At 52.5% G+C, this 27,380-nt stretch overlaps 3 protein-coding genes across 3 annotated transcripts; 1 reads left to right on the forward strand and 2 right to left on the reverse strand.

Annotated features, from left to right (window-relative positions):
* Positions 1-699: 699 nt before the first annotated feature.
* Positions 700-12,144, reverse strand: SLC16A4 (solute carrier family 16 member 4). The gene is made up of 9 exons (XM_075174028.1): positions 11,902-12,144; positions 11,266-11,372; positions 10,000-10,132; positions 9,276-9,419; positions 8,631-8,792; positions 7,550-8,098; positions 6,042-6,253; positions 5,192-5,285; positions 700-1,046 (listed from the first exon to the last, which is right to left on the reverse strand). Exons 1-9 carry the CDS (start codon positions 11,915-11,917, stop codon positions 892-894), a joined length of 1,572 nt encoding a protein of 523 aa, XP_075030129.1. The 5' UTR covers positions 11,918-12,144; the 3' UTR covers positions 700-891.
* A 1,655-nt stretch (positions 12,145-13,799) lies between these two features.
* Positions 13,800-15,588, reverse strand: LAMTOR5 (late endosomal/lysosomal adaptor, MAPK and MTOR activator 5). The gene is made up of 4 exons (XM_075174057.1): positions 15,461-15,588; positions 15,236-15,297; positions 14,639-14,756; positions 13,800-14,164 (listed from the first exon to the last, which is right to left on the reverse strand). The coding sequence occupies exons 1-4, from the start codon at positions 15,493-15,495 to the stop codon at positions 14,104-14,106; spliced, it is 276 nt and encodes a 91-aa protein (XP_075030158.1). The 5' UTR covers positions 15,496-15,588; the 3' UTR covers positions 13,800-14,103.
* PROK1 (prokineticin 1) lies at positions 14,972-23,649 on the forward strand. Its single transcript, XM_075174056.1, has 6 exons — positions 14,972-14,984; positions 18,012-18,132; positions 18,253-18,317; positions 18,760-18,980; positions 21,058-21,183; positions 21,973-23,649. The coding sequence occupies exons 4-6, from the start codon at positions 18,909-18,911 to the stop codon at positions 22,090-22,092; spliced, it is 318 nt and encodes a 105-aa protein (XP_075030157.1). The 5' UTR covers positions 14,972-14,984; positions 18,012-18,132; positions 18,253-18,317; positions 18,760-18,908; the 3' UTR covers positions 22,093-23,649.
* The last annotated feature ends 3,731 nt before the right edge of the window (positions 23,650-27,380 follow it).

Raw genomic sequence — 27,380 nt, forward strand, 5'->3', positions numbered from 1 at the left:
ATCCCTGGAAGTATTTAAAAGAGGTGTAGATGAGGCGCTTAGGGACATGGTGTAGTGGGCATGGGGGTGTTGGGTTGACGGTTGGACTCGATGATCTTAGAGGTCTTTTCCAACCTCAATGATTCTGTGATTGGGAGCGTGGGGAGAAGGGGAGAGGAGTCTGAGAGATGGGTATGACCTCTAAGTTTGCTGTATTGTGGTGCTGGCTTTAATTAGAATTGGTCTTGCTTCCAGGTCCTCTCTGCTGTCGCAAGTAACCCCGTGCCTGGGAGATCGAGTGGCCACGGTGCAGCATCCTTCTCGCAGAAAAAGATGTTTTTGTGGAACGGCTGTTCTCCGTATCCTCATGGAAGTTTAATCCTTATCTCTCTGTTCCATCTCTGTCCTTGCATCCCTCCCCGGGGCTAATTATTCGTATCTGAATAGAATAAAGTAAAATCTCCTGCTGTGCTTTGGCACTTTGGAGGTCCTTGGCTGCCTCCTCCCAAGAGGTGAGTCGGTTGGCTCTCTCGCGGTGGCTAGGAGAGCTGGAGGGGTGGCTCTGCGTCTCGGATCCTGAGCCGTCGGACTGAGCGCAGGGAGGTTAAATCTGAGATGCAGAAAGACACGGCTCGGGAGCAAAGTCAAAGTGAGGCCAATGTCCATCTGGGCCGTGGGCCTTATTTTGTCCCATCAAATAACGCTTTACACTATGTATTTCTCAGATGGCTTTAATCACACGTGCAGGAGAAATACCTAGATATACAAACTGTGAATCTGTCATCTAAAAATTCCTATTTTCATTTTTGCTGCTGTTTATACAGAAGGCACAGAAGGTCTGTGCTGGCGATCGCTTTTCGATCGTGGATGCAATCAAAGACCATCCTTTAAAATTTCCACCGCAGAATCCCTTCAGCCAAGCCCGGGGCCGTTGTTCAGGTTGGCTTTTTTTAGCTTCCATTTCTGGGCCGAAGGCTCAAAGAAGAAAGAAATAGGTGAGATGAGAGCGCAGGCTCCAGCAAAGAGGAAGGAGCAGACATATGTCTGGGTGTAGTCATACAGCCACCCTGCAGGAGAAAAGATTGGTATTAAAGCTGTTGGATTTTTCTCACTGAAAAAATCATTTTGGGAGGTGGGTGGCAAGTAAAGGATGTGTGTTCTCATTTAAGAATTCCTCAGATATTTTCTTTTAAGTGATCTTAACCCTTTGTGTGCCTGCTGCTGTGCAGCATTTACGTGGACAGTTAGGATTAGCCATTGGTACCACAGGCAAACTTGTAGGTCGTGCTTCCCAGAGCTCACCTCTCCTGATCCTTGTAGGGGACGTGGATTTTAATTTGATTGAATTTAATCCCTGACATTTTTTCCTGTTTAAATAAATGGACCAAAAGTAGCTGCTGCAGCAGATGGAAGATGCCATTGGACTAAGGAGCTGACTTGCATGTGTTGGTTCTGCAACACCTGGGCTGCAAACTCCAGATTCTCCAGCCTTGCCTTCTTGTGAGCAGACCCAGTTTAATGCAACCTGACTAATATGAGAGATCTCAGGCCAGGAGCTTGCAGTGAACTTGCTTAAAAGTAGCTTTGTGAGCACTTAAAAGGAAAACCTAAATTCCATAAAGACTCGGGAATCTGCGAGGGGGCAGGTCGCCTTTTAAAATGACCTCAAAGTGTTTTGTTTAGGTATGGCGTATCATCTCGTGTCTGGACAATCATTTAAAGGTGGATAATTCCTCCATGTGAATCTAAAATATGCAAAGCGATGGGAGTTGCTGCTGCACGTAATAAAAACCTTAATATACTCCTAAATCTGGCATGGGATGGTTGGATGTCCAAGGTGGGTTAGCAGCTCAGCCAGATCTGCTGGCGAAAAATGCGATTCCTCCGGTGACATCTGTGGACTTGCCTGATTTACACAAAGGGCAGATCTGGCCCAAATTTGGGATTCTTAAAACCAGCTCTGGTTAGGAAGGGAAATAATACCGTCCCCGGAGATCCCGGTCTCAGCCGCGCAGGAGCGTTGCTGCTGCTGTTAACTGCGAGTGCCGCGGCTGTGAGTAGGGAAGGAAATGGTGCCGGTAAAATTTGGGGATCTGTGACAAACCAGAGGGGCTGACATTTTCCTTGCTGTAGATTTACACGGCTGCAGGAGGGTTTTATAAAACAGAGGAAAGGCTGCGGGCTGCTGTGCTCTACCCCGGTTTCAGTTTCTGTTGGCTCACGCCTTTCTCAGGGGGAGTTTTAGCTCTGTTTTTTTTCTCAGGGATATCGTGTGAGCCACGGCGCAGGCGAAGACGGAGCTTGCCGTCGGAAAGGAGGATCCCGTGGCGCTGGACTTGGTGACGTGGGTGGCTCTCCCGTGACCCTGGTGTTTTTGCAGAGTGGTTTATTCCCGAAGGTGGGATCTATTTTTGCTGTCTGAAAGTCTGCGGGATTTGGACAGGAGAAGGGATGCTAAGGTCATCCTTTGTAAGATGTACAGGACAGAGTGCTCCAGTTGTGGAGCTCTGATTTATTTAAATTATTTTTTTAAATATCCTTCAGGATTTTTTTTTTTGTTTTTTTTTTTCTATAAGCTCTACTTGGTGCTGAAAGACCAGCATTGCCTCCTCGCCGGCAGCACAGCGACCGCCTTCCACCGCATGACACCCCAGCCTTTTAAAGCACCTATGGTGTCTGTGCCCCCACTTCCCCATCCGAAAAAAAAAAAAATCATTCCCGCTGCAGAAAGCTGAATTTAGAAGCTCCTGGTGTGCAACTTCAGCAAAGCAGCAGTTTTGTAAGCAATGCAGGTAAATCCCTGGCACCTAAGTGGTCCAAACTAAACATCCACGGCACGTATTCGTGCTGCGGGCTGTGGTCAGGCTGTTTAAATTGTGCTGCCGATCTGTAATCAGAAGTTTTGCTTATTCCTGATGCCCTAAGTCGCGATAACTAGTGTGAAGGTGCAGGTAAAATGTAGATGAGAGCATGTCAATGCACGTGCCAGCACAGCTTTCAAATGACGCCATCCGCTCCCCTTTCAGCACCCAAATTTGCTGGGGCTGGTGTTTGTGTGCTGGCTGCTGGAATCTGTTCTGTAACTTTGGATTACATGGTTTGTTTTATTTCTTTTGCCGTTTGAGTTACTGATTTGTACTGCTTATGGAAATAAAATGTACTCTTCTCTCCTTAGCTTGCTTGCGGCTTGCCAAAATAATGTTTGTTCTGTCTTGTTCTGTTTTGGTTTTGGGTTTTTTTCGGCATGGCAGAAGCCTCCAGCAGTGCTGGCAGATGAGGAGCTGTGAAGGAGCCTTCAAACTTCTCACCCTGGGCTTTCGGTCGGGCCGGCCGCCTCCGGATTTAAGGGCTTTTAGTTAAACAGATTTACAGGTAAGTCACCTTTTCGTTGCATTGCGATTAGGCTTTGTTCTAGTATGCAAAATAAGCATTTTTAACCTTTGCGGTTCTCGTTACACCTTGGGTTTCACTGCATAAAAATACTTGAGTTTTATAAAATTGTAATTCTAAAGTCAAGGTTTCAGGGAGGTCAGCAGCAGTCAGAGGCACTAAACCCCAGCGTCTCACATAGCATTTAAATCCTGTTCTGTATTCTGCAAGGAGCAGATGCTTTTGGACGCTTAGAGTTAATCAGTAGCTTCTGGTCATATTCAGTTTTCACGCTTAACACAGCTGTATTGGAAGAGAAAATTGCAGAATTTATCTTGGATCACAAACCTAGATCCTGAACTCTGAATTGTTTCCCTCTCGCGCTGCGTACAGTGAGACGGATCAGTGAGAGTTTTGCTTCTTGGCTTTATTTGGCCTTTATTTATCCCACCAGTATTAAGAAGACTGATTTCTGTGGAAGGCTTTTTGCAGGAAACCTGCTTGCTTTACAAAATCCAGAAGCGTTCGCACGGTGAGTGGTTAGCGCTTTCAGAAAGCAAAAAGCTTCCAATTAGTAAAAATATATTGGAAGCGGATGAAAGTATAACTGCTATCTGAGGGTGTATGATGCATGGATAAGAGATAGCCGAGTTATTTAGCTCTTTTCATGCTGTATGTTACTGTGTCGGGTAATTTACTGCGATGGTTGTACAGGGATTGCTTTCTGGTGGACATACATCTTGTATCAGCAGAAGAGATCTTACCCGAGATAGGCTATGTATCACCGTGACAGCGTAAAGCACGCTGTCAATGAAACGCTATAGTTGCTCAAAATTGCATCCGTATACGGAGTTTTGCCAACCTAGAAATACTGATTAGGGAAATTGAAATTTTTTCACATGCTCGCGGTACAGCAGCGTTGCTAAAACTTTGCACGGAGCTGGTATTTACAGGATCCTTGGCAGCTTCGAGCAAAGGGCCTCTGCAGGCGTGGGGCAGCTGATAGCGGAGGGCAGGAAGCAATAAATGAAGAACAAGTTGCCAGGTTTTGTTCAGGGTACATTTGCTGGGTGAGTGAAGGGACATCGTTCACACTGGTATTTGACCTTGCCGCTTTTTCTAGTTTGTTTGCATAGTAAGGACCTAGGAAGAGCTCAGATCCCGTTTCCAGCTATGAGGTATGGCCAAAGAGTCATCAGGGAGAGGAAAAGCTTTGTCCTGGCTAAGATGCTCGGAGGAGAACAAGTCCCTTGCTCATAAGCAAAGACTGGAGACACTTCTAAGCTCTTGAAATCTGCCAGATACTCAAAACTGCCTTGGTTTTCTGGCAGAGGGAGAAGAGGAAAGGCTTTTCATCCTCCTTATCTTTGGACCCAGGAGCTCTTGTGGCTGAGCCGCGTAATCTTCTTGAAAACAAGAGATTACTGAGACTTCTCCATATGGTTCAGTGCCTCTGTTTGGTGGGACTGCTGCTGAGCCCGTCCTTGCTTTACCTTCCTCTCCTTGTCTCCCTGTTCCAAGTTCAGTGTTATAATGCCCTGCCGGGGGTAAAATCCCTGGTAACGTGCTCCTTAGTCCTCTGCTGTGGTCAGGGTTAAAATGTGTGCGTGGGGTTTAGCCTCCTTTTTTCCAAACTGCTAGTTGGTTTTTGCAAATTCATGAGCAAAATATTGGCTGTGTATGATAAGTTTCTCAAATATGTTTGTGGGTTGTTTTTTTTTTCCCCCCCCACTTGGACAGAAAAACCATCCTTGGATGCATATGGGTAGGAAAGTGAACCAGGAGGAGGTTTTATCGCTGGATGTCTGCAGTGGGTATATATTATATGCAACATTAGAGTTACCTGCTAGAGGAGGTCCGCCGACGGCTGCTATCCCAGCAAAGAAGGCAGCAAACCCCAAGTAGCTGTGGAGTTTTTGCACACCCACTAGATCTACCTGTTTGTAGAACATAATGGATAATTATCGATGGAGTTCATGTGAATGCGCAAGCACAAGAGGGTTGGGTTTTTTTTTTTTTTTCTTTCCGGGGAGTTTCCTCTTCAGCTGCAGTTTTAAAAGGACTTTGCACCTGTAGGTCTGATCCAGCCTAGAATCCGCTCGCCTCCTTAAGGCCAGCATGGAAATTACTAGGATGCAAGATGCTTTTCTGCCTTCCAGCTGCTTGGGCATCTCCCGAAACTAGTAACGCTGCTCAGACTTTGAGGAAGGTGTTTTAAACTCTGAATTCCTTCCCAGAAAGAAATACCAAATTGTGATGATGCCTCCCTATCCGGATCCTGCCGTAACCGGTCTGTGCGTGTTATAGATAATTCTGGGATCGGGAGCAGGTATGCGCAACCCCCTGTCTTAGCATTAGTGAGGGGGGGATCAGGATGAATCCATTCATTTCCTATCAGCTGGAGCAGTCTCCTTCAGAAAGGAGGACGTGGAAGGTGATTAGCAGAGCCAGGTCATTAAAAATCTGCAATAAACTCCCAGTGCTTCCATTGCATCTGGGCTGTGGATACCAGTAAGTGGGTTGGAGAGGAGATTTGGGGCTCTCCAGTGGCTCAAACTGGGAAGGCTGGCGGGGAGAGCCCTCTCATGCAGGTCTGCAACAGCCCAGGGGAATTCAGCTTTAAGAAAGGGTTTTTGGATAATTTTGGAACACTGTTGGAAATGCCACATTTTTTAATGAAATATCCTACTCACCAGCACAGGGAGGACCAGAGCCATGAAGCCACCGCAGAAAACGGCGAAGGCCACCGCGTAGGTCATGAGTAACGGGAAGGTGGTGGCCAGAGGACAGAGCAGGTTGGTGATGCCGCCGAGGACAAGGTAAGCCACGTGGTAGTGATACTTCTTGGTCCAGTTCTGGTCGGCGACCCAGCCCGAGAGCAGCTGGCTGACCATCTCCGTGATGCCTGGGGGGAAGAGGAGTTCACCAGAGCCTCAAAGATGACTTTATTTTTATTTCTTTTGCTGTTTTGCACTGCGTTGCTCTGAAACGCATCCTGATCCCACCTGCCGCTCGCTGTAAGAACGTGACCACAAAGGGCTGAAACGCCGGGAAGTTACAGGAAGGCGTTTTTAGGCTGTTGTAAAATTCATGCTTTTTTTTTTTTTTACTTCACCTTGGTGCCTGCTATTGCCAAGTGCCTGTGGGTGCACTGAAGTGGTCTGTAAAAATTCAATTAAGGGCTGTGCACTCAGCAGAAAACTCTGAAATGCCCTTCAGTAAAAATTGGAAAGATAAGCTTGCTGTTCGGTCTCTTTTTCAAGATAGAGAAAAGGCAGAATATTGAGAAGAAATATCCTTATGAGATTTTAATTTTTATAAAGAAGCAAAGGAGGACAGAAGACCAGCATTTTTTTAAAGGCTCGGGAAACTTTTGATCCTTGGATTTTACATTTCTCAGTATGTTTTTATGAACTAAAGATCAGAGGAGTGCTCACTGTCAGCTAATACCTTGCTGACCACTGTGTGCCTCCTACTCTTAATTCAAAACGTCAGATTGATTCCTGTGCTCTCCTTCTAGATTCCTTGACAGCGTACGTCATTTCTAAATATTATACGGCAGTGTAGAAGTAAAATTTATTTTTGTACAATAAATTATTTTATGATGACTGAGGTTGCAGCCCCTTTCTTAACCTGATGCGACTTTAGTGTTAATCCCTGCTCGTAACCAGGCGTGTTGTTGTTTTTCGGGGCTGGGGATTGTTTTTTTTCCCTTGGACGTGAATGTGCCAAATCCAAATGGCTAGATCCAAGCTAATGTGTGGGGTTTTTTTCCTCAATATTGAATTTTTCTCGCTCTGCACACATTCCTGGGTCAAACTGGAGGTCTTTGAATGCCGAGTGGCTCTGGATTTCTGTGGCTTGTGGGTTTAAGCAAAGCAGGGGCCGTGGTGGGAAGGCTTTGGGAGGACAGATAGCACCTATGTAATTGGAAACTTGTGTTTGTTCGGCGCAGCGAGGGTGGGGGATCATCTAGCTTAGGTTGAGAGAACCACCCACCATGTGAGAGCGACTTTGTACATCTACAGAAGGCGACGCTATATATACAGAAGGGGGGTAAGGGCTGTGAGCTAAACCTCTTCCATGAAGATTTATTCTAGGACATATTTGGGACTATTTCTTGGCAAGATTTGTGTTGCTTTTCTTTCCTATTTTGGTATCATTGTAATTATAAATGGGTTTAAAAGATTCTTTTGCCTACCAGCCACTGAAATGAGGTAAGAGGCATCCATGCTGCTTATGCCCAGCGTCCTGGCTCTTGCTACCAGGTGGAAGATGGGCACGAAGTAGGCCAAGTGGCTGAACAAAAAAGACCACGTGAAAATGCCGAAAACGGGATCCTTCAGTGGGGAGAAGTCGAGGAGAGGCTGTGAATTTTCTTTTTCGGTCAGCGGAAGGGATTTGTAGCTTCTCTTGGCCTCGGTGGCTATTTCTGGCGAGCAGCTGTCCACGGGGGGTTTCTCAAACCCTTCCAAAGCCGACGAATTTACCGGACCAGACACATCTCTGCCGTGGGGCATCATGACTCCCTCCGTGGTGGGAAGGTCCTGTGCACTGCGGAGCTGTATTTCCCTGTCGGTGATTTCATCCCAGCATCCATCAAGGGTTTCTGAATCCTTCTTTGCCATTAAAGACCCACGGTCTTGCTTTTTAGCGGAGGAGCGCTGAGGCGGCCGGGTGCTGCCGGGTGGCAGCAGCATGCTGGAAGGCACGAGGTTTAACATGATGCCTCCGAAAATCAGGAGAGTACCTGAGGGAAGACAGAAGATGCTTTTTGTCTTGGCATGGGAGAGGAGGAGCAGTAGGAAATGATCTTTCTAGAACAGGGTGGAGTTTGTATCGAACATGGAGAAAGCTCTGTCATAAGGAGGAGGTATCTTACGGGAGCTTTTGTTCCTGTTTTCCTAGCTGGATGTCCCTTTCGCTGTGATGCACGCGACAAATCCAGAGCTACCTCTGGGATTTGGGAGTTTTTGTTTTCCCTTGTTAGAAGTCCAGTGCACGTGATGGACCTTCAAGATGGCCAGAAAAAGTGTAGTAAAAGTAGGGATTTTCAGTTTTGGTTTTGGTTTCTGAGGTCTCTGTTTTGACTCTGATTTAACTTTAATGACTGATTAAGTATTTAATCATTAACCAGATGTCCCCAAACTATCCTAGAAGAGGCAGAGTTGTTCTTCGGTGCATCCAATTTTAATTTTTAAAAAGATCCTTTTATCCTGCCCGGATATCCTCAAACGCCCTCTTAGTGCTGATGAATTTGGATAAACGAGAGATGTGCTCACCTTGCCAGCCATAAAAATCGATGAGAAGTTGAGTGAACGGCGCTATTAGAAATGTCAGCCCCATCCCGGAGCGGGCAATGGCGTTGGAGAAAGCCAGCCGCGTCCTGCAGCGCTTGGCCATCATCACCGCAGCCGCCTGGTAAAGGCAGGCGAACCCCATACCTGCGGGAAGGGGAGAAATAAGATATCCACGCCCAAAAAGGTGACTGCTTCAGGTTGTGAGCTTTAGGGATTCAAAGTCAGGCCATCCCAAGCTCCTTGTCCTCACAGCAGAGCTGCTCTGCAGGGTTCCTGAGCTGAAAGCGGGGGGATTTTTGCCGGTGCAGTCAGTGGAGAACAAGGTTCATGCGTGGTATTCAGTATCTGGGGTTTTTGAGGCGGTGCACTTTTAGTAAGGGATTTTAAAAGGCCAGGATTCATGTTGGATCCGGGAAAAAAAAGCAAGGTTATTTTGGTCTAGCATGTTGAAACTGGTATTTTATGCTCCTGAGCATGAAGCTTTGGGGTTTCACACAACGTCCCATAGGTAGGAGCTGGGGGTGCTTTTACTATTACAAGAACTGCCTGGTTTAACGTTAAAGGAGCTGCTTTTACTCATCGCGCACAGGAAAATCTCTGCCCGACTGCGAGTCGCAGGCTGCTCACCCAGGAGAAGTCCCATGGAGACGCAGAGGAAGGGGACGCTGGTGGCCTGCGTGCTCAGCAGGCAGCCCCCTCCCACCAAGCCGGCCCCGACGATGGAGGTCGGCCGCTCGCCCAGCCTCCTGCAGACCACGGCCACGAGCGGGGCTGGAAGGGAAAGGAGGGAGAAATCTCAGGCTGAAGATGACAAATGACGCTTTGCAGGGCTTGGGGACTTGTATTGGGGTCATTGCATCTGGTGGCCCGGCGAGTGGTCCATGCTGCCACCCTGGGAGGGAGGGGGTGAGACAAGAAATTTGGGATGGGTTAATATTCAGGAGCACCAGGAGAGCAGCCAAGGGACCTTGCCTCGTACCCTGGGAGCCCGGGGGACGGGGCAGGGGAAGGAATCAAAGCCCAAACTTTCAGATGTCCCGAGCCTGCTTCCTAACGCACACCACGCTCAGTGGCCGTGAATTATTCAGCAGCTGGCTTGCTCGGAGGCATTAATATCGGTGTCAGGGGTGAGGCTTTGCTCCGAATGTATATAATAAACCTACTACAGCGAGGCGTAGTGACACACGCGATCCCCATCCTTGGACCGTGCTCATGCTAAGACGCGTGTGGGTACCAGCCGTGTCCGGATCGTCGGACATCGGATCTGCCGAGCATCCTCAGTGCCCCTTATATCGAAGCAGATGGGCTTGAGGTTGAAGCGCTGTCCCCATCCTTACGGATCCCAGCTCACCTCCTAAGAAGCGCAGGGAGGACATGATGGAGCCGATCCAGCTGACTTGCTCGGAGGAGCCCCCCACCTCCTCTTGGAAAGCCACAAAGAAAATCCCGAAGGTCTTGAGCATCCCCATCACGAGTACGTTGACCTGAGTTGGAAGCAGACGGAGGTGAGGTGCCACAGGGGCCAGGCGGGAGGGAAGGCTTTTCCTTCTGCTTTTCTTGTGTGGATAATTTGTTGTGTTTGGGGAGAAACAAACTGGGACACGTTAACTGGTGTAGCGTGTGTTGGGGAATATCAGCAGGGTGGACTGGTGGTGGCTGCGGCTTATTAACAGATTCTTAACAAACCTTCTGTGCAAACTGGCTTTTCCAAAGAAAAGGAACAAAATAAGACTAGAGCCTGACTCTTGTGGGGTTTTTTTGCTCTGTAAGTTATTTTTTTAATACTAAAAAATAATCTAAATGGGTCTGAGCCCTCTGGAAGAGCACTAGGAGTTGATGAGGTGTCGAGCGGAGCAGGGATGGACGGTGGCTGGTGCGGTTTCCCAGGCTAGCCCTGCCACGGGGGCAAAGGACGGGTTGTGTCCTCGGCGTTAACTCCCTCCCTCCTCCCCGGTAGCGGGGGGTTAATGATTGGCAGCGAGTTACTTGGGATGGAGTGGAAGCGGGGAAAGCTTTCCTGCGCTTCCCAGCTTTTCTGGCTGGGGGACGGCGTCTTCGTCGCTGATGGGAAGATGGTGTGTGGTATTAAAGCCTGTAGCATGGAGAATTAGCACCTTTAAGTGATATCGAGATGCCCGATCCTTCTGGGAGAATATAACTGAGCGTGTGCGTGCTGCCTGCACCCTGTGCTGCTCCTGCGGTCGGTCCCTGGGGACCCATCTCGGCTCCGATCCTCAGCTGCCCCAAGATGGGATCTCGCCCTTACCGAAGGTACGAGACACCCCTTTGGGGTTTGACACCCCGGTGATGGTGTGGATGAGGAGGGAAAAGTCATCTCATTGTTGCAAGCTGCCTTTTGGCCCTGGGCTGCAGGTTGGGCACCTTCATTTACACCAGCTGAGATGTTTTCAGGTGGCGTTTCATAGGAGAAGGTGTGCGACTGCTCAGCCCGCAGCGAAACGGGTGATGGCACTCGGTGTAGCAAAGCACCGCTGATTTTTTGCCCTTAGCTGGGTGGGATCAGCCTGTCCTCTCCTCTGCTCCGTGTGAGTGAGACTCCAGACTTTCTATCTGCCCCAGCTTCAGGAGGGTTCGGTTGAATTTGTTCTCTGCTTACCAGGAAGAAGTGAAACACCACTCCCCATGCCCACCCTCCGTCCGCAGCTGCGGTGCCTGGGTTCTTCTCGGCTGCCGGAGCCTCCGGCTCTTCCTCCTTCCTTTCCCCTGGAAATGAGAGTTTCAGGACACATTAAGACCTTGCTCCATTGCTGTCTCAATTCAAAAACTGCTCCCGTGAAAGCATCAGCTGCCTTTGAACCTTTTGGCTGTTAATGAGGTAGGCACCAGTATTTCGCGTTCAACTTGCAAAAGCTTTTGAGGGTGGGCGAAGCTCTTATCGACCTTTTTGCCAACAGATGTTAAGTTGCACACGATCACTGCCTGCGAACAGTTTAATATCCTCTCTCTTTCCCACCAAATTACTGCAACCATTTAAGCTTTAGGGGATTTGAAGTGACAAGCACCTTACCGCTGCCTTAGAGCGGGTAGTTTGGTTGGTTTGTGCCCGAAGTCGGGGGTCACCGTCTATCTGTATCCATCTTTGAGCTCCCGGGGGAAGCTCTCCCTTCCCCGTCCTTCATCTCCCTTCCACCCTCTCGCCCATCCCGCACCTCCGGCGGCGGCAGGATCCTGCCCGAGGGAGCAGCTGGACCCTAGAGCAGTTGGGGCTGATGAACCTGGAACTTTTCCTTACCGCCTCGCTGCTGCATGCTGGCAAATCCTCCCCGAAACAGGCGATGGCAAAGAGGAATCGTCTCTTCATTTACTCCAGCGACCAAATCCCCCCTTCCTGACTCAGCACCCCGAAGTCTGGTCCTTCATTCGCCTCGGGTGAGGACGATGGTGTCCGTCCTTCCCGACGAGCCCCGAAGCGGGACATGGAGCCCGGCAAGCGCTGGGGCTGTGTGGACAGAGCCCGTCCTCCTCCTCCCCGGAGGCAGAGCCCGGCTTGCGGGGCCCCAAGGCCAGGAGTCCCTCCCCTTCCCCAGCCGGGAGCAGGAAACCCGGAGCTTTCGGAGCAGAAATCCTGTCGGGAGGAAAGAGGAGGGGAAGCCTGCAAGGGTTATAGCTCCAGGCAAAGCCCTGGGTCTTGCCAGACGTTGAGCGGAGCAGTAGGTGGCAATGGTGGACTGAAGCCAAGCCTGGGGCTGCTGGCGGCTGCAGGGGAGCGGAGCCCCGTCCCTGCCTGTTCTGCCTGTCCTGCCCGCCCTGCCTCTGCTGCCCGGCCCCTGGCCCGGGAAACTGCGTCATTTAGGAGGGGATAGTCTGGAAAGCTTTAGGTTTTCCAGCTACGATGCTCAGCAGCTGGAGCGGAGCAGCCGTGCTACTGCAGCCCTTGAGCGGAGCTGGTAGTTGAGCGGGATTTGAGTTGGCTCCGTGCCTCTATTGTAAATATGCACAAACTCCCGGGTAAATACAGCCCTCACGCTTCCTCCCCCCGTTTCGGGTGACCTGTCACCCCAATCGGCGTTCCTGAGGTCAGATAAAATTGCAGGATCATGATACCGATCTCTGCTCCCCTCCCTTGGCAGAAAAGGCAATGCTCCATCTTACCGGAGGAGCTTTCCCTATAGTAGGACTTCGAATATGGGCATTAAGCTTTTGTTTAACTGGAATGGTTTTTGCAGTGAGTATGGTTTAAGGGCTTGAAGGACAGGGGGTTTGGCAGGCGGGGGGCCGGGGGTGCCGGCGGCAGCAGCATCTGGTGCAGCATCTGTACCGGGAGCTGTCGGATATCCGGGAGGAAACGCTCCGGCTTGAGCTGCTCCCAGCTCTGTGGGCGGTCAGGGAGAGGGGAGAACAGGGACCCTTCAGCACCGCCGCAGAGCTCGGACGCACCAACTCCTGCTGCCGAGGCCGGGTCGTTACGCAGAATTAACGCTGACCTCGACAGGGGCGCAGAGCCCAGCCGCGCAGGGCAGGCTCGTCCCTCCTGCCTGTTTCACGCGAGTGATGCCTGCGAGCAAGGTCGCTGGCAAGGGGAGCTGCTCCTTGTAGTAAAGTCAAAGCAGCGTGAACGTCGTTTTATCTCTGACCCAGCCCAGTTTGTTAGCTCGTGCTCTGCCGTGAAGCTTCCCTTCCGCTTTACGTGCGGCCAGCTGCAGGCCAGCTCCTTTTTACTCCCTTATTTATAGGAAGCATTTGAGTGGAGCAGATTTTCAAGGGGAAAGCCTTTCCGCAGGATTGTTTCCCTGCACCGTTTCAAATGCTCGACTCCCTAAGGAGGAGGGAGGCCTGGATTTGTGAGGATGTTGTCAACATCCATTTACAGTTCCCACAGGGACCAGGCAGCACAGGCGGGGCCAGCACGTTTAGGTTTGAACTTCAATCCAAGGCACAGTAAGCAAGTAACTCTCACACAGGACGTTTAACTAGAGGAGGCTAAACATTTCCTAGGAGAAATTCCTTGGAAAGGAATGTGCCTTTTCCACTGGAGGAGCCTCCATTAATTCAAGTCTTTGTGCACTGCTCCTTTTCTCTAGAGAAATGCTAACGAAGAAGGGATTGGGAGAGGTTACCTCACTTGGCTTTGGAAACAAGGCAAAGCAATGGGCAACAGTTTTCACAGCAGGAGCAAAAAGAAGCCAAAGCTTTTCAGGTCATTTATTGATTTCTCCAACAAATAAGGCCACACACACATAAACACCTCGTAGTATCTGAGCGTTACACGAGCTTGGTGAGTGACCCACGTTTCATCCTCAGCAGCACAAGTGGTAAAATGTGAGTTGGAGACCCCGATAGCCGCACAGGAGCTGTTAAGTGGAGAGGGAGAGCCTTCAGCCCAGGTTTGGTGCTACAAGCACATTCTGCGCTGGAGCAGCAGAGGAGAGCGGTTGTCCAGTGAGGAGGAGCTGGGCCGGAGGTGGGAGTGAAGCGCTGCGCGTGTTCCCGAGGGTCAGGATGCTAGCTTGTGCACTGCTACGGTGATGCTGTCGTGCTTCTGGATCATGATATTCCTAGAACAAGAAAAGTGCTGAGGCAGTGATGAGGAAGAGCTGACGGGGGTGGGAAACTGGACGGGGGTATCATTCAGTGGCTGCGGCAACCCCCAGCTCTGTGTAAGACCTGGTGGCTGCTGCATCTCTTCTGCCCACACGAACAGGGCTGGAGAAGTCTTTGCCTACCACACTGGCTGGCTACAGCACGGGCTTCGTCATCTGTGGGGATCCCAAGCGTGGAAGAAGTATAGAGCTGAAACCCTGAAAGGTTTCCTACGGCTTTTACAGTTCCTGCTCCTCGAGGTCCCATTAATCTACTGAATTCACATGCCTGTGGCAGCGACTACCTTCCCCCCATGCCTTCAGAGATGGGGCTTCCCCCACGTCTGCCAGTTTAGCTCAAGATGAGGAGAGCTGCTCTGGGGAGGGTCCCAGGGCTGGGGGGGGGTGGCAATCAGGGGGAAAAGTGGCAGCCCCGGGCTGGACACTCACCCGCTGTCCGACTCCAGGCACACCACGGGCGTATCGGTCGGGTCGGAGGTGAGCTTGGCTGCCTGCTGGGCGAGGACGGAGATGACGCCGGCGTGCTCATCCGAGAGGGTTCCTCGGCCTGCGGGAGGGGGGAGATGTTGGCTGAAGCCACGCGTGCCGTGACAGCGCTTCGTGTGACGCGGCCTCCCCGGGGCCAAGGGGGCTGCTCCTGCGGGGGCCCATTTCCCTCCCCTGCGGGCTGATGCAGCTTCTCCCCTAATTGTTGCCCTCAAACCACCAAAAAGCCTGAATTTAAGCGGCAGGAGGAGCTGGCTCTGCTTTCCCCCAGCTGAGCACCACGGTGCAGGTGGGTGCCAGAGGGACCCTGGGGACACCCGAAAGGGGGGAGACTGCAGACGGGCAGGGCCTGGTGCCCCCGGAGCGTGTGGGAGGCCCCTGCACGCCAGTGCCCTCAAACTGGGAGGGCTCCCGTCGGGCAGGGCCCGGCGCCCCCCACCCCCGCGGTCCTTAGAGGGACGGGGCAGGCCCCGCTGCCCCCCAGCCCGGGGTCTCCGGTGGGGCAGGCCCCGCCGCCCCCCGCGGTGCTCGGTTACTTACAGCCCAGGTTGAGCCCCTGCGAGTCGGTGCAGAGGACGCCCACCACGGCCGGGCTCTTCATGCTGCGGGGGGGAGACAGCGGCGGTCAGCGCCGGGGCGGCCCCGCAGCCCCACCCCCGCCGGGCCTCGGGCCGGCCTAGGCCCAGCTCCCCCCTCACCCAGCCCGCGGCCCTGGCGGGGCACGGCCACCCTGCCCCTGTCCCCCGTGTCCCCCCCGGCCCGTACGTGTCCTCCAGGTGCTGCTCCAGCGTCCCCTCCATGCCGCCGGGCCCCGCGCCCCCCCCCACTTCCGCCCTACCCGGCCGCTCCTGGCAGCGGCGTCACCCACGTGACGCGCGGGGACGGCGGCTCCGCAAGGCCAAAAGGCCTCGCTGAGCGAAGGCGCCCGCCCAACCTCACTGGGGGTGACCCGGGGACACCCCAAACAGCTCCCATCCCTCTGCCCGCGTCCTCCATCCCTGCGACCCTCCCGGGGCTCCGTGCGAAGCAGCAGCCGCTGCAGGCTCACACGTGCACCATGCCCCAGTTTGGGGGGATCAGCTGCAAACCCAGGCCCCGCACCCCCGTGCCCCCCAGACCACCCTTCCCGGGCGGCCATTACCCCGCAGGGCGGGGGAATGTGCCCGTGTCCCCTCCCTTTTCTCCACCTTCGTACTCCCGAGCCTGGGTTATTTGCGTTTCCCTCCCTCCACGCGGCACCGTGGCAGAATGGAATTCAAGCGGTGCTTTAATGGCGGTTCCCCTGCACGCCCTCCCCGGCCAGGGCATCCTCTCGCAGCTGGACCGCGGCGGGGGACACGGGGACACGGGGACAAGGGGACACGGGGTCACAGGGACACGCGGACACGGGGACATGGGATCACGGGGACACGGGGTCACAGGGACATGTGGACACGGGGACATGGGGCACGGGGACACGGGGTCACAGGGACATGTGGACACGTGGACATGGGGACATGGGGATATGGGGACATGGGGCATGGCGACACGGGGACACGGGGTCACAGGGACATGTGGACACGGGGACATGGGACACGGGGACATGGGGTCACAGGGACATGTGGACACGGGGACATGGGGATATGGGGACACGGGGACATGGGGATACGGGAACACGGGGATATGGGGACATGAGGACATGAGGACATGGGGACATGGGGATACGGGGACACGGGGGTATAGGAACACGGGGATATGGGGACACGAGGACACGAGGACATGAGGACATGGGGACACGGGGATATGGGAACACGGGGATATGGGGACACGAGGACACGAGGACATGAGGTCACGAGGACATGGGGACACAGGGACATGGGGACATGAGAACATGGGGACACAGGGACACAGGGACATGTGGACACGGGGACATGAGGACATGGGGATATGGGGATATGGGGACACGGGGGCATGGGGATGCGGGGATGCGGGGACACGGGCAGGAGCCCAATGTTTGCAGCAAGGAGGGCCACAGCGGTGCATGCGGTGCTGGGGGGTGCTGGGACCCCCCCACCGTTCCCGCGGGGCAGAGGGGGTGCAGCGCGGTGCTCAGCCCGGCTCTGCTGCAAGGGCCCCCCAGCCCCCGCCCCGCCGCCCGCGGGGAGTGGGAGGTAATTTATGGCGGGCGCATGGCAAAGCTCGGCGACGCTAATGAGGAACCGGCTGAAGCCGTTCCCGCGGCGCCTGGCGATAGATCTCGGCTTGTCAGGTCGGAAAATTAAAATGTTATTGATGGGGGAAGTGAAGTGCGGTGGGGTTTGGTTTTTTTTTATTTTTTTATTTTATTTTTCTTTCTGTAGCTCTCGGCAGCACCGAGAGCCCTGATCCCGACTGCCCAGGGGCTCCGGGCTGCATCCCCACCCTGCTGGGATGGCTTCGACTTAACATTGCCTTTTTTTGAGGTTTTTTTCCCCAGGAAGCAACGCAGGACAAAAAATACAAATATGCCCTAGGGAGGCTGGGGGCTGCATCCTCCCCGTCCCGTCAGCGCCTTCTCAAGGAAACAACCGCTCCTGAGCCGTTCCTGGCTGCAGGATTTCGAGGGGGGGAGGATTTTGGGGAGAGTTGGGATTAATTAATTCAAGCCCAGGTGGAGGAGACTTGCGCGAAGCGGCAGAACAGCTGCCACATCAAAAGAAGTGGTGGTCTCCGGGCAGGGAAATGCCGGGGCTATTTTTAACTAATTAAATCAGCGATTTAGCACGGGACTGATAACTCCATAAAAGAAATTCAACAGAAAAGCCCGATTAAACTGCATGGCTCCGACCAAACCCCTATTTCAAATCCCAGCCCATCACCTCGGGCCATATTTCCCCCCTGGGACCGAGACCCCCGGCAGCTCCCGGTCCCAAATTTGCCCCCATGGACCAGGTCTGGCAGGGAACAGCCCCAAAATCAGGCTCAGGGACGTTTATTCCTGAAAAGCCAGAAAGGACTAAATTCATAATGCTGGTGAGGAGCCCTGATGCTACAGGGATGGTACCTAGCAATCCAGGGCTGGAAAAAAATCCATCTTGCTGGGTCAGAATTGCAAACCCCGCTTTATTTTGGGGGGAAAAATGGAGTTTTATTTCCTGCCCTTGTTGTGCAAAGGGTCTTAGCCACAGTCTTGGCTTGCACGGCCCCGGCCAGCGCGGCTGCGGGCACTGGGAGCTCGGTCTGGGGAGTCCTGGCCGAATCCAGGCTGGACTGTGGGAGCCCAGGACCATGTGTTGGCTATGGAAGGGTATTTAAATTTTTAACTATTTTTATTTTTTTTATTGCTGGACTCCCAAAGGGGCTGCATGGGACGAGGCGGCAGGTGACGAACGGCCCCAGCTCCGTGGGGACATCACATCGCAGAGGCTGCAGAGATTTCGTGCTCCTCTCCCTCCTGAAGGATGCGACTGTGGGGGCCGGTGGGTGTTTTCGGCGAGGCCCCCCATCCCCAAGCATGTTGGGACGTTGTCCCTTGCATCCTCCCAGGATATAGAAATTAAAAAAGCAGCTGATAATTCCAGCTTTTCCTGCTTTTTTAGCCACTTCAGCAATCCCTGGTCTTATTCCCTTGTGCTCCCGGGAGATGCACCAAATGCAATTTGAGGTATGGGGGATATACTTCAAACCATAAATCAACGTATTTACACATTATGTTCAGATTCAAACACACCCTCATTACTGAAAAAGATATTATTCCCTCTCTGCCTTCTTTTATTCTCACAAATAAATGCAGCCGAGTCTCTATTTCTACAGGTTATTTATCACAGAGCCACATTATTACACATTGTGCTCTTACGAGCCGAGAAGTAGCAGGCTAACTTTATTCTTGTGTTTTCCTTTAGCTAAATAATCACAAATTCTTAATTCAATTCTTAAGTACACCCGTCAGGGATAAATATGGATATAGAGGTGTACTTGGAAAATCCAGCTGTGTTGGCTTAGCTGAAAAATAACCCTGGGATGTGGGTGCGGGTGGGAGAGATGGGTGGTTTGGGTTTTTTTTCCCCTTCCTCGGTGGTTTATTAATATTTCTTTTATACCATTAGAGATTCAGGTCTCATCTGCTTATTCTGAGATCATCGGGGGGGGGAGGAAAGCCCACGGTGGCGGAGGTGGAAGGGGTTATATAGGACGGGAGGCGCGGGGCTGCCGCAGACCTCGGCGGCGCGGGGGAGCCGGCTCCTGCCCCGGCACCATGCACCGACTCCTGCGAACCCTCTGCTTGCTCCTGCTCATCACCCCCTGCCCCTGCGCCGTCATCACCGGGGTAAGTGCCGGTTCCATCCCTAACCTGGGAGGTTTACTTATTTATTTTTATTATTTTGGGAAATAAGGCAAGAATCGGTGCCTTTTGCTGTTTGCTTTGGGTTTGGTTGGTTTTTTTCTTTCCCCAATTTATTACTCATTTTTCCGACGCGTGGATGCTGTTCCCGCAGCCAGCCCCAGCCCACGTGGGTGTAAAGTCTCGCCGGTGAGCTGCTCCTTCTGCTCCTCTTAGCACCGTGTCAGACCCGGCACGCAGGGAAACGGGGGATTTTAGGAAGTTTTCCAGCAGGGAAAAAATAATACATCTTTACGGACATTCCCCAGAGCATGTTCCCAACTGGGACAAGGGCTCGAGCACCCCAGATTGTCTTTCTGTCTCCCAAATTAAGAGAAATTATTAAAAGAGGGGGGAAATGTTGGGATGCAAAGGAGAGGTGCGATGCTCACCCTGCTGCGTTAAGGGGCTTTTGGGGCTCGGCGTGTCCCAGAGCTCGGTGCTGCTGAGCAAGAGCTGGACCAAGGGTGATGCTAAAAGCAGGAGGAACAGCGAGTTTTGGGGACACGCTCCAGGCTTTTGTGGTGCTTCAGGAGTCCAGATGCTGGTTTCAGCAAAGCCGGGCTTGGCTGAACCCCCCGCCCCCGTGCCCCTTTTTCCCCTGGTAGCAAAAAATCTTCTCTTTAAAACCAAGACGCAGCGTTTCCATCCCGGCTGCCTCTCTGCCTCCTGGCTTTTCCCAGCCAATGGGAATTTTGTGGTTGCCTTCAGCTGGCTCTCGGCTCCACTATTCCCAGACACCCCTTAGAGTCCGACCTATTTCGTTCAAGTCTGTGATTTTTTTCGGCTGGATCTCCCCAACCCTTACACACACCCGGAGCTGCAAAGCCAGGTCGGGAGGAGCCACCTCCACCCAGGGCCAAATAGACCCAGCAGCTCTTGAAATGATTCCCAAGGCTTAAATGACTCATTTGGAGGAAGCAGAGAAAAGCAGTTGGATGTGCAGCCCCCATCAACCCCCCCCCCCGACTTTGCAGGCGAGGGTCCATCGTTGCCGAGATCTGATTTTTAACAGTGTGTGGGTGTTACAAGGTGCTTTGGATGCTCGAGGAGAATCAGATTCCCTTCAGGAAAGGGAAGACTCTGCAAAATCCCCTTATTGCCCCCCCTGCGAGAGAGCTGCACCCCAAAATGATGCTCTATCTGTTGTCCTCGTGGTTTTTTCCCCAGTTGCAATTTCCACACCTCTTCATCCGTACGAGCGATGGGCTTGTGGGTGGGAGCTCCCGGGAGAGAGGTGCCCCAAGGAGGGGGTGACCCCAGGGTGGGGTTGGGTGAACCCCTTCGGTTCTTCTTGTGCTACCAACCCGCCATCAGGGAAATGGGTCAGAGAAGGGGTCGGGGGTGCAATGAGCTGCTCTAGTGATGGCCGACACAGCTTGGGGGGCAAAATGGGACCTGCTTGGTGCTTGAGGTGCCCCCGTCCACCTCTCCTTGACATCCTTGTGGGCTTCCAGGTGTGGTGGTGAGCTGGTGCAGCATTTGCATCCGCGCCTCAGTTTCCCCATCCTGGGGGAAGAGGTGACCGTTTTCCATTTTACACCTGCCTTGGGTGGGAGAGGCTGAGTTGTTGGCATTACTCCGCTCCCTTCTAATATAAAAAAGCACTGGGCATTTGCATTATTTAGCAGGTTTTACAGGCTCAGACGGGCGATGTGTGTGCACGCCGGAGGATCCGGGCAGTGAGTTTATCCCCCGACGCTGCTGCTCTGACTTGGCACCGATGCTGCTTTTAAGTTGGGCAGCTACAAAGTTTTCCTCTGTCTCTCCCATCATGATTTCCCCCTTCTTCCTGCAAACCCCATCACCCCCAATCCAACCCGTGCCCTGCCCCAAAACCTCCCCAGCTTAACCCAAAACGGCAGAGCTCGAGCAACAAACCCCTCTCCCTTAGATCCCCATTAAGGGGTTACACCCACCAGCTTGGCGTGGGCTGATTTCTCCTCTGCCCCCCCCCCCAGAAGAGGGATAAGGACGCTTTCCCGGGCCGGTCGCACTAACCCACCCTGGTCCCTCTCCCCAGGCTTGCGAACGGGACCCGCAGTGCGGCGGCGGGACCTGCTGCGCCGTCAGCCTCTGGCTGCGGGGGCTGCGGATGTGTACCCCCCTGGGGCAGGAGGGGGACGAGTGCCACCCCTTCAGTCACAAGGTACCGCCGTGGGGGTACCCTGGGGCTGGGAGGGGGGGGACAAGGACCCGGTAAAGGGCAGCGAGCTCCTCGCACGGGAGAAAAGCTCCGGTAAAGCCCCGGGATGGAGAAGGGGGAGGGGGGGGGGTGTCGGTGTCGGGGGGCTGGGGTGGATTTGGGATGAGGCTCTTGGCAGCGTCGCTGGCGCGCTGCAGCTAGTTTCAGCTTCTAAAGTATTTTGAGCAACCCCCCCCCCGCCTGTCCGCGCCACCCTAAATCCTCCCCAGCCCCATGGGTGCTGCGAACCTCGACGGGCGGCTGGGACCGAGCCGCCTGCCCCATTCATTTAAAGAAAAGCGCACGCCACGCTGCTCCAAATTGAGCCGTAAACGCTCTGCCGAGCGCGGAGAAGCCGAGTTAATGCCGCAGAGCCGCCCCAGCGCCGGGATTTCTGTCTGCTAAGAAACCCCAGCGCACTGGGATTCGCCCGAAGCGCGACGCTGCCGCAATCCCTCCTCCGTGAGGATTTAGCGGCAGCATCCCGGCCTCGGGGGGAGCGTCCCACTCCGTGCTCCCGTATTGATTTTGCACGCTGGGAGCAAGATTTAATGATGCTGCGCCTTCTGCTTGCACAAGGAAAGAGCGAAGGGCTTCAGAGGGATCAAAAATTAATTTCAGGCATATCCCCATTAAAGCTCTGAGAAGAGCCAGAGATTTTCTCAGGGCTTTGATCCCATTTGATAATTTTTTGGATGCGGCAGAGCCCTGATGCCCTCCTCTCTCCTGCCTCTCTCCCGTGTCTCTCCGCAGGTCCCTTTCTTCGGGAAGCGCCAGCACCACACCTGCCCCTGTTTGCCCAACTTCATATGCTCCAGGTTCCTCGACGGCCGCTACCGCTGCTCCGTCGACTTCAAGAACATTGATTTTTAGGGTGATGCTCCCGGCTTTCCATCTGTGAGCCCCCAGCACCCATTTCTTGCCCTCTCCCATGGCCGCCGGGTGCCCATGTAGCACCAGGCAACCTTAAAAGTGCTTTTCTAAGGGAGACAGTGTTGTTATAAGCTGTATGTTATATGGGGAAACTGAGGCACGGTCAGGCCAAGCTGCTCTGACATGTGGCTCAGCAAAGCTCTGCCCCAGCCCGGAGCAGGACCTGGCTCCAGCAGCCTCTGCAGAGGAGTGGATCGAAGGACAGTGTGTGTGGCAAATGTGGTCTCAAAAATCCCTTTCACACGATGTTGTCTGCATGTAATGGATGCTGTCAGCTAGCTTTCACCTCCCTCCTTTATTTTATACAGTAAAAATCAAGGGTGATGCAATTTGGGAAGAGTGAAAGTAGATGCCGAGCACCCAGCAGCCAAGAGCTTCCTCCCGTGGTTTTTATCCTGGCGCATGGTAAAATTTGGGACGTGAAGCTGAGCAGCAGCATTTCATCTGCCAAAGCGTCTGCGGGGCTGAGCCCAGCTGCGAAGGTGGTGGTGGAGACCTGACTTTAATTATTTTTGCACTTTTCAGTCGTGCACTAGGAAAGACAAAAATCAGAGGGGCAGAAACTTCCTTTTGCGGGGAGTTTTAGCAGTTTCCCTGCAATTCCTACTGGATAAACCATTTCTGTAATGATAATTCCTATCGAGATATTGCCCGATCGTCTTTTATCAGCGTATTTTTTCCTTCAAGCTGGTGACAGATGATCTAATCTAGCCTGCAATTAAAAGAAATCAATATCAAGTAGCTGTGGGCAATTAAGGAATGGGTTTCCCCGAAGTTCAGGCACTGCAATGTGTTTGGCTGAGGCTGAGGCAGGGCTGGCTGGAGCCGTGTCGTGCCAGATGTGGGTCTTTGGGACGTAGGAAAATGTGTTCCAGTCTCAGCATCTGCCTTCGGTTCAGGCACCGTATGAGGTTTGGGAGCCTCTCTTTAGGTCAGTTGAGTTTGAGAGGAGAATGGGATATTAAAGTTAATTAAATGTGCTAAAAGTTCTCTCAGACACGTGCTTTCAGTTCCCCTCTTAAAAACAGATTGTGGAAAAATCGTGTATCGCTTGAGCTTCCCCCCTGCGCCCTACAGCAACCCCCGGCAATAATAAATAAAAAGAAATAAAGAAAAGAAATAAAAAAGAATAATCAGCATTTACAGCAAAAAAAACCCCAAACCTGATTGGTTTCCTTTCAAGCAGAAGCAGGGCTTAAAGGCAAAGCTCATTTTGGGGGTTTGAACGCGTGTGCTCAGAGCTGCTCCTGGAAAGCCCTTGGGCAACCCCTGTGCCCCGGGCCCTGCCCGTCGGTGGGGTTTGGTGGGTTTGGTGGGTCTGAGTGGGTTTGGGTGGGTTTTGGTGCTATAGCAGCAACTGTTTCTATTTCTAAAGACCCCAAAGGACACCAGACGTATGGCTGTGGCAGACGCTGTGTTTTCATGGAGAGTAAAGGAATTCAGATTTGGCATTTGATGCTGGGTGAAAGCTTCCCTGCACTTGTTTCTACCCCCCCCCCAAAAAAAATATTATAAAATTGATGAAAATAAAACATTGCAATGATCAGGTTGATTTTATTCAGGTTTGTTACACATCAGATGTTTTGCTTTTCATTTACAAAAGAATAGTTCTGCGTCTGCCCAGGCAGGTGAGTCTATGATACCCATTGCTTGGCACTGGGGACCGTGGCAGAAGGGCGCGGGGGACACCATGGGTTGCCATATAGAAAGGGGTCCCATACAGAAGGGGGAAAAAGTCAGGAAAAAAGCACGATGTTTCATAACATTCATAAAAAATACATAGTTTCATGGTTTGGGTTTCTTTTATTAAGCTGCCTTACTTTATTAGCTGCTTCTGGCCTTCCCACAAGCTTGGAAATGTGCAAAAAGGACTGGGATTTTTTTTTTGTTTAGTTAATTTTTAGACATCTCCCAGTGGAAAATATTGCAAATGATTTTCTCCCAGCAGAAAAAACAACAACAAAAAGAAATAAAACAACTGAACAGCTTCTTACTGTCCTCAATTCCCATTTTGCGGGGACTCCCCAGATGCCGGGGCAGCGCTGCCTGGTGGGAATTACCAATCTCCCGGTGGCTTTAAACTACAGGAGGTGACAATTTAGTGGGAAATCACTGGATTCTGGCATAAACAGAGGGACGTGCCCCTTGCAAGAGCAGGCTTGCCTTCTTGATTTAAAATTGTGAATTGAAGAAGTCATGAGTAGTCCAGACCAGGGATGCGCAGCCTGAGCACGTCCCTGCCCTGGCTCCCCTCTCCCGCGCTCTCACCAGGGACGTGTCCCTGGGTGGTTTTACCTGCAGTTTAGCAGAAAAAACACTTTTAAGCTGCTTTTGAAGTGCATTTAGGGAGCAAAACCCAGCAAATCTCTTTTTTTTTTTTTCCCCCTAGAGGTGGAAATCCCCGTGCAGGGGAAAAAGCACAAGCAGCGAAGCAAAAGCTCACGTCCTCCTGCAGGGACGGGGGGAAAAGTCAACACAGCCTGGTAATCAGGAGCATCGGGGGCTGTTTGCTTCCCCTGAGTTGCTTTCCCCCCGCGGCGCGGTGCCAAGTGCCTCTCTCGTCCTCCCGCACGTGCGTTTCCCCACTCGCTGTTTAATGTTCTGGCTCCAAGGTGAACCATGCCCGGCTGCACAAGCCAACGCGGGCTGGGACCCAGCTGGGACCCAACTGGGACCCAGCTGGGACCTGGCCAGGACACGACCGAGGTGTCACAAACCCAGCGCCGCATCCTGGTGATGCTCCCAGGTGTGAGTATTCAATACCTAAAATAATTGCATGTATGGTTTCCAAACAGCATGGAAATACTCTATTCTAGTCGTTCTATTCTATTCTATTCTATTCTATTCTATTCTATTCTATTCTATTCTATTCTATTCTATTCTATTCTATTCTATTCTACCCTATCCTATCCATTCTGTTCTATTCTGTTCTATTCTATCTATTCTGTTCTATTCTATCCTATCTATTCTATCTATTTATTCTATTCTATTCTATTCTATTCTATTCTATTCTATTCTATTCTATTCTATTCTATCCTATCCTATCCTATCCTATCCTATCCTGTTCTGTTCTGTTCTGTTCTATTCTATTCTAAATTTCCCCCCCTAAAATACACATCAAACCCATCCCACTTTTACACCAAGCATAAATCATTGCTCCCACCCCAGATTTCTCTCTACACAACTCGCAGTGCCCCCGGCGCCGCGTGCTGCTCCTGCGGTCCGACGGGAGGGTGGTTTTCTGCCTTTGGCTTTGCGGGCGGGGATCTGCTCCTTGGCTTGAAAGGCTTCGGGGTCAGCCTGAACCCAGACAGCAGCCTTTGAAAAGCTGCTGAGCCAGTGGCAGGGTGAAGACTGGACTTTGTGAGCTTTATATATTTATATTTTATAAAAATACAGAAGATATTATTTATATTTTTAATTTTTATTATTTATAGTATTCATCATACATTATATATTGATATTATTACTGTTATATCTTTATTATTTATTATTTTATACTTTTTTTTTTTTTTGGCTTGGAGCGGGGTTTTATTCCCAAAGTGGTTTCTGCGGTTCATACCGATGGCTTTCCTCATCTCAACTCCGGCTTGAACTCAGGTCTGAGACCAAACCGGGATGCGCCTCGTTGCCTTTTTGGCCGCCATAGCCCAGCCCCAGCCCCTTCCCACTCCTGTACAAACCAACCGGACGATTTCAGCTGGTTCCCCTCCCTCAGTTGCAAAAAATCATTATTAATTCCTGCTTTACTCCAAGAACCAGCCCCATCGCAGCGGAGGGGACCGTCCCAGCGGCGCGGGGACAGAGTGGCTCTGCCCACAGCATCCTTCCTGAATAGTGGCAACGCCGATAGGAAATTCAAACAATAAAGACAAAAAAAAACACCAAACACAAAGGGTCCATCAACTTTTCCATGCTGTCGTCAGAGAAACCCCAGCTCCTGCCGTGATACCAGCGGCTGCCACCAAGTTTCGGGGTTCTGGGGGGGCTGTAGTGGTGTGGGACATGCCGCTCAAATAAAAGCAGCACGGAGCGGATACGTGGATCCTTATCCCGCGTCTCTCAGCGTCGCCCCGTGTCCTTCGCCCGCCGCGTCCCTCGCGCTCTCCTCTTTGCAAACTGCGAAAGGGGAGCTGATGCCCGGAGCCGTTATCGCTGCGGGCGATACCGAGGCACTCGTTAGGGGTTTTAATCCTGTGTTAATGGTCCCCGTATCGCTGGGCAAACCACGCTGCGAGGGGTCGGCGTGCTGCAGGGTCACCTTTCCCGCAGCCCACTGTACTAATTGGTTTTTGCAGATAACGGCGGGCACCGGAGGGTCAAAACGTGCGTATACCCCACGCGCCCACCTCCCCGGGGCGTCCAGGCACGTCGGCACCCAATGGGGCCCCCTTCCCCATCCCAACTGGGGAGAGACCCCCATAAATGGGAGGGGGGGGGATACACAAAGCTGGGGTCCCACTGCTGCTTGCAACGGCTTTGGAGGTCGAAATGAAAAGCCAAAATGATGCTCACAAAGAGGCGGTGCCTGGTCGTGATGAAGGATTTGGGGTGCTAAAGGGTGGAGGGTCCAGGAGGGGAGCACGGGGGCCGCGGTAGGATGTCATGGTCACCACGCTGTGATTGCAGCCGTCCCCCCCCTCCTTGCCGGGTGACGTGTATCAATTAGTCGATGTTTGCCATGTCCTTCGGTCCCTGGGTGTCACCTGCCTTGGCCGGGTGCCCACCGGTGGGGACACGGCGCAGCGGCGGTCCCGGCCGCTCTTGGCACCGCAGGTGGGGTGCGCAGGGGCTATATAAACCGGCGGGCGTTTGCCCTGGCTGCCCCAGCACGATGCGGTTCCTCGTGCTGCTCTGCGCTGCCGCTGTCCTCTCCCAGGGTGTCACCAAGTAAGTCACCGCAGCATCGCTCTCACGGGCCACTCGAGTCAAGGAGAAGGGGGAAAATGAGCAATCGGAGTCTTTTAGTGGCTTTGAGAAGAGGAGGTGAGGGCTGGGAAAGCTGCTGGGGTGCAGAGGAGGTGGGGGTGCCTGACGGAGGGTCTGGTTTCTAGAGGTGCTTTGGGGTTTTGCAGAAATCCCCCTGACTCGGTGTTTTGGGGGGGTCCACGGTGCTTCTGCTGTTGGATCAGCACCAATATTGAAGGTGTCGAATGCTGCTTGCGGGAGCTGCAGGCACCAAAACCCTGTCTAAATTATTTTTCCCCTGGTGCTTGTGCCAGGCTGCC

Source organism: Calonectris borealis, chromosome 26 (assembly GCF_964195595.1).
Source record: "Calonectris borealis chromosome 26, bCalBor7.hap1.2, whole genome shotgun sequence".
Lineage (NCBI taxonomy): Eukaryota > Metazoa > Chordata > Aves > Procellariiformes > Procellariidae > Calonectris > Calonectris borealis.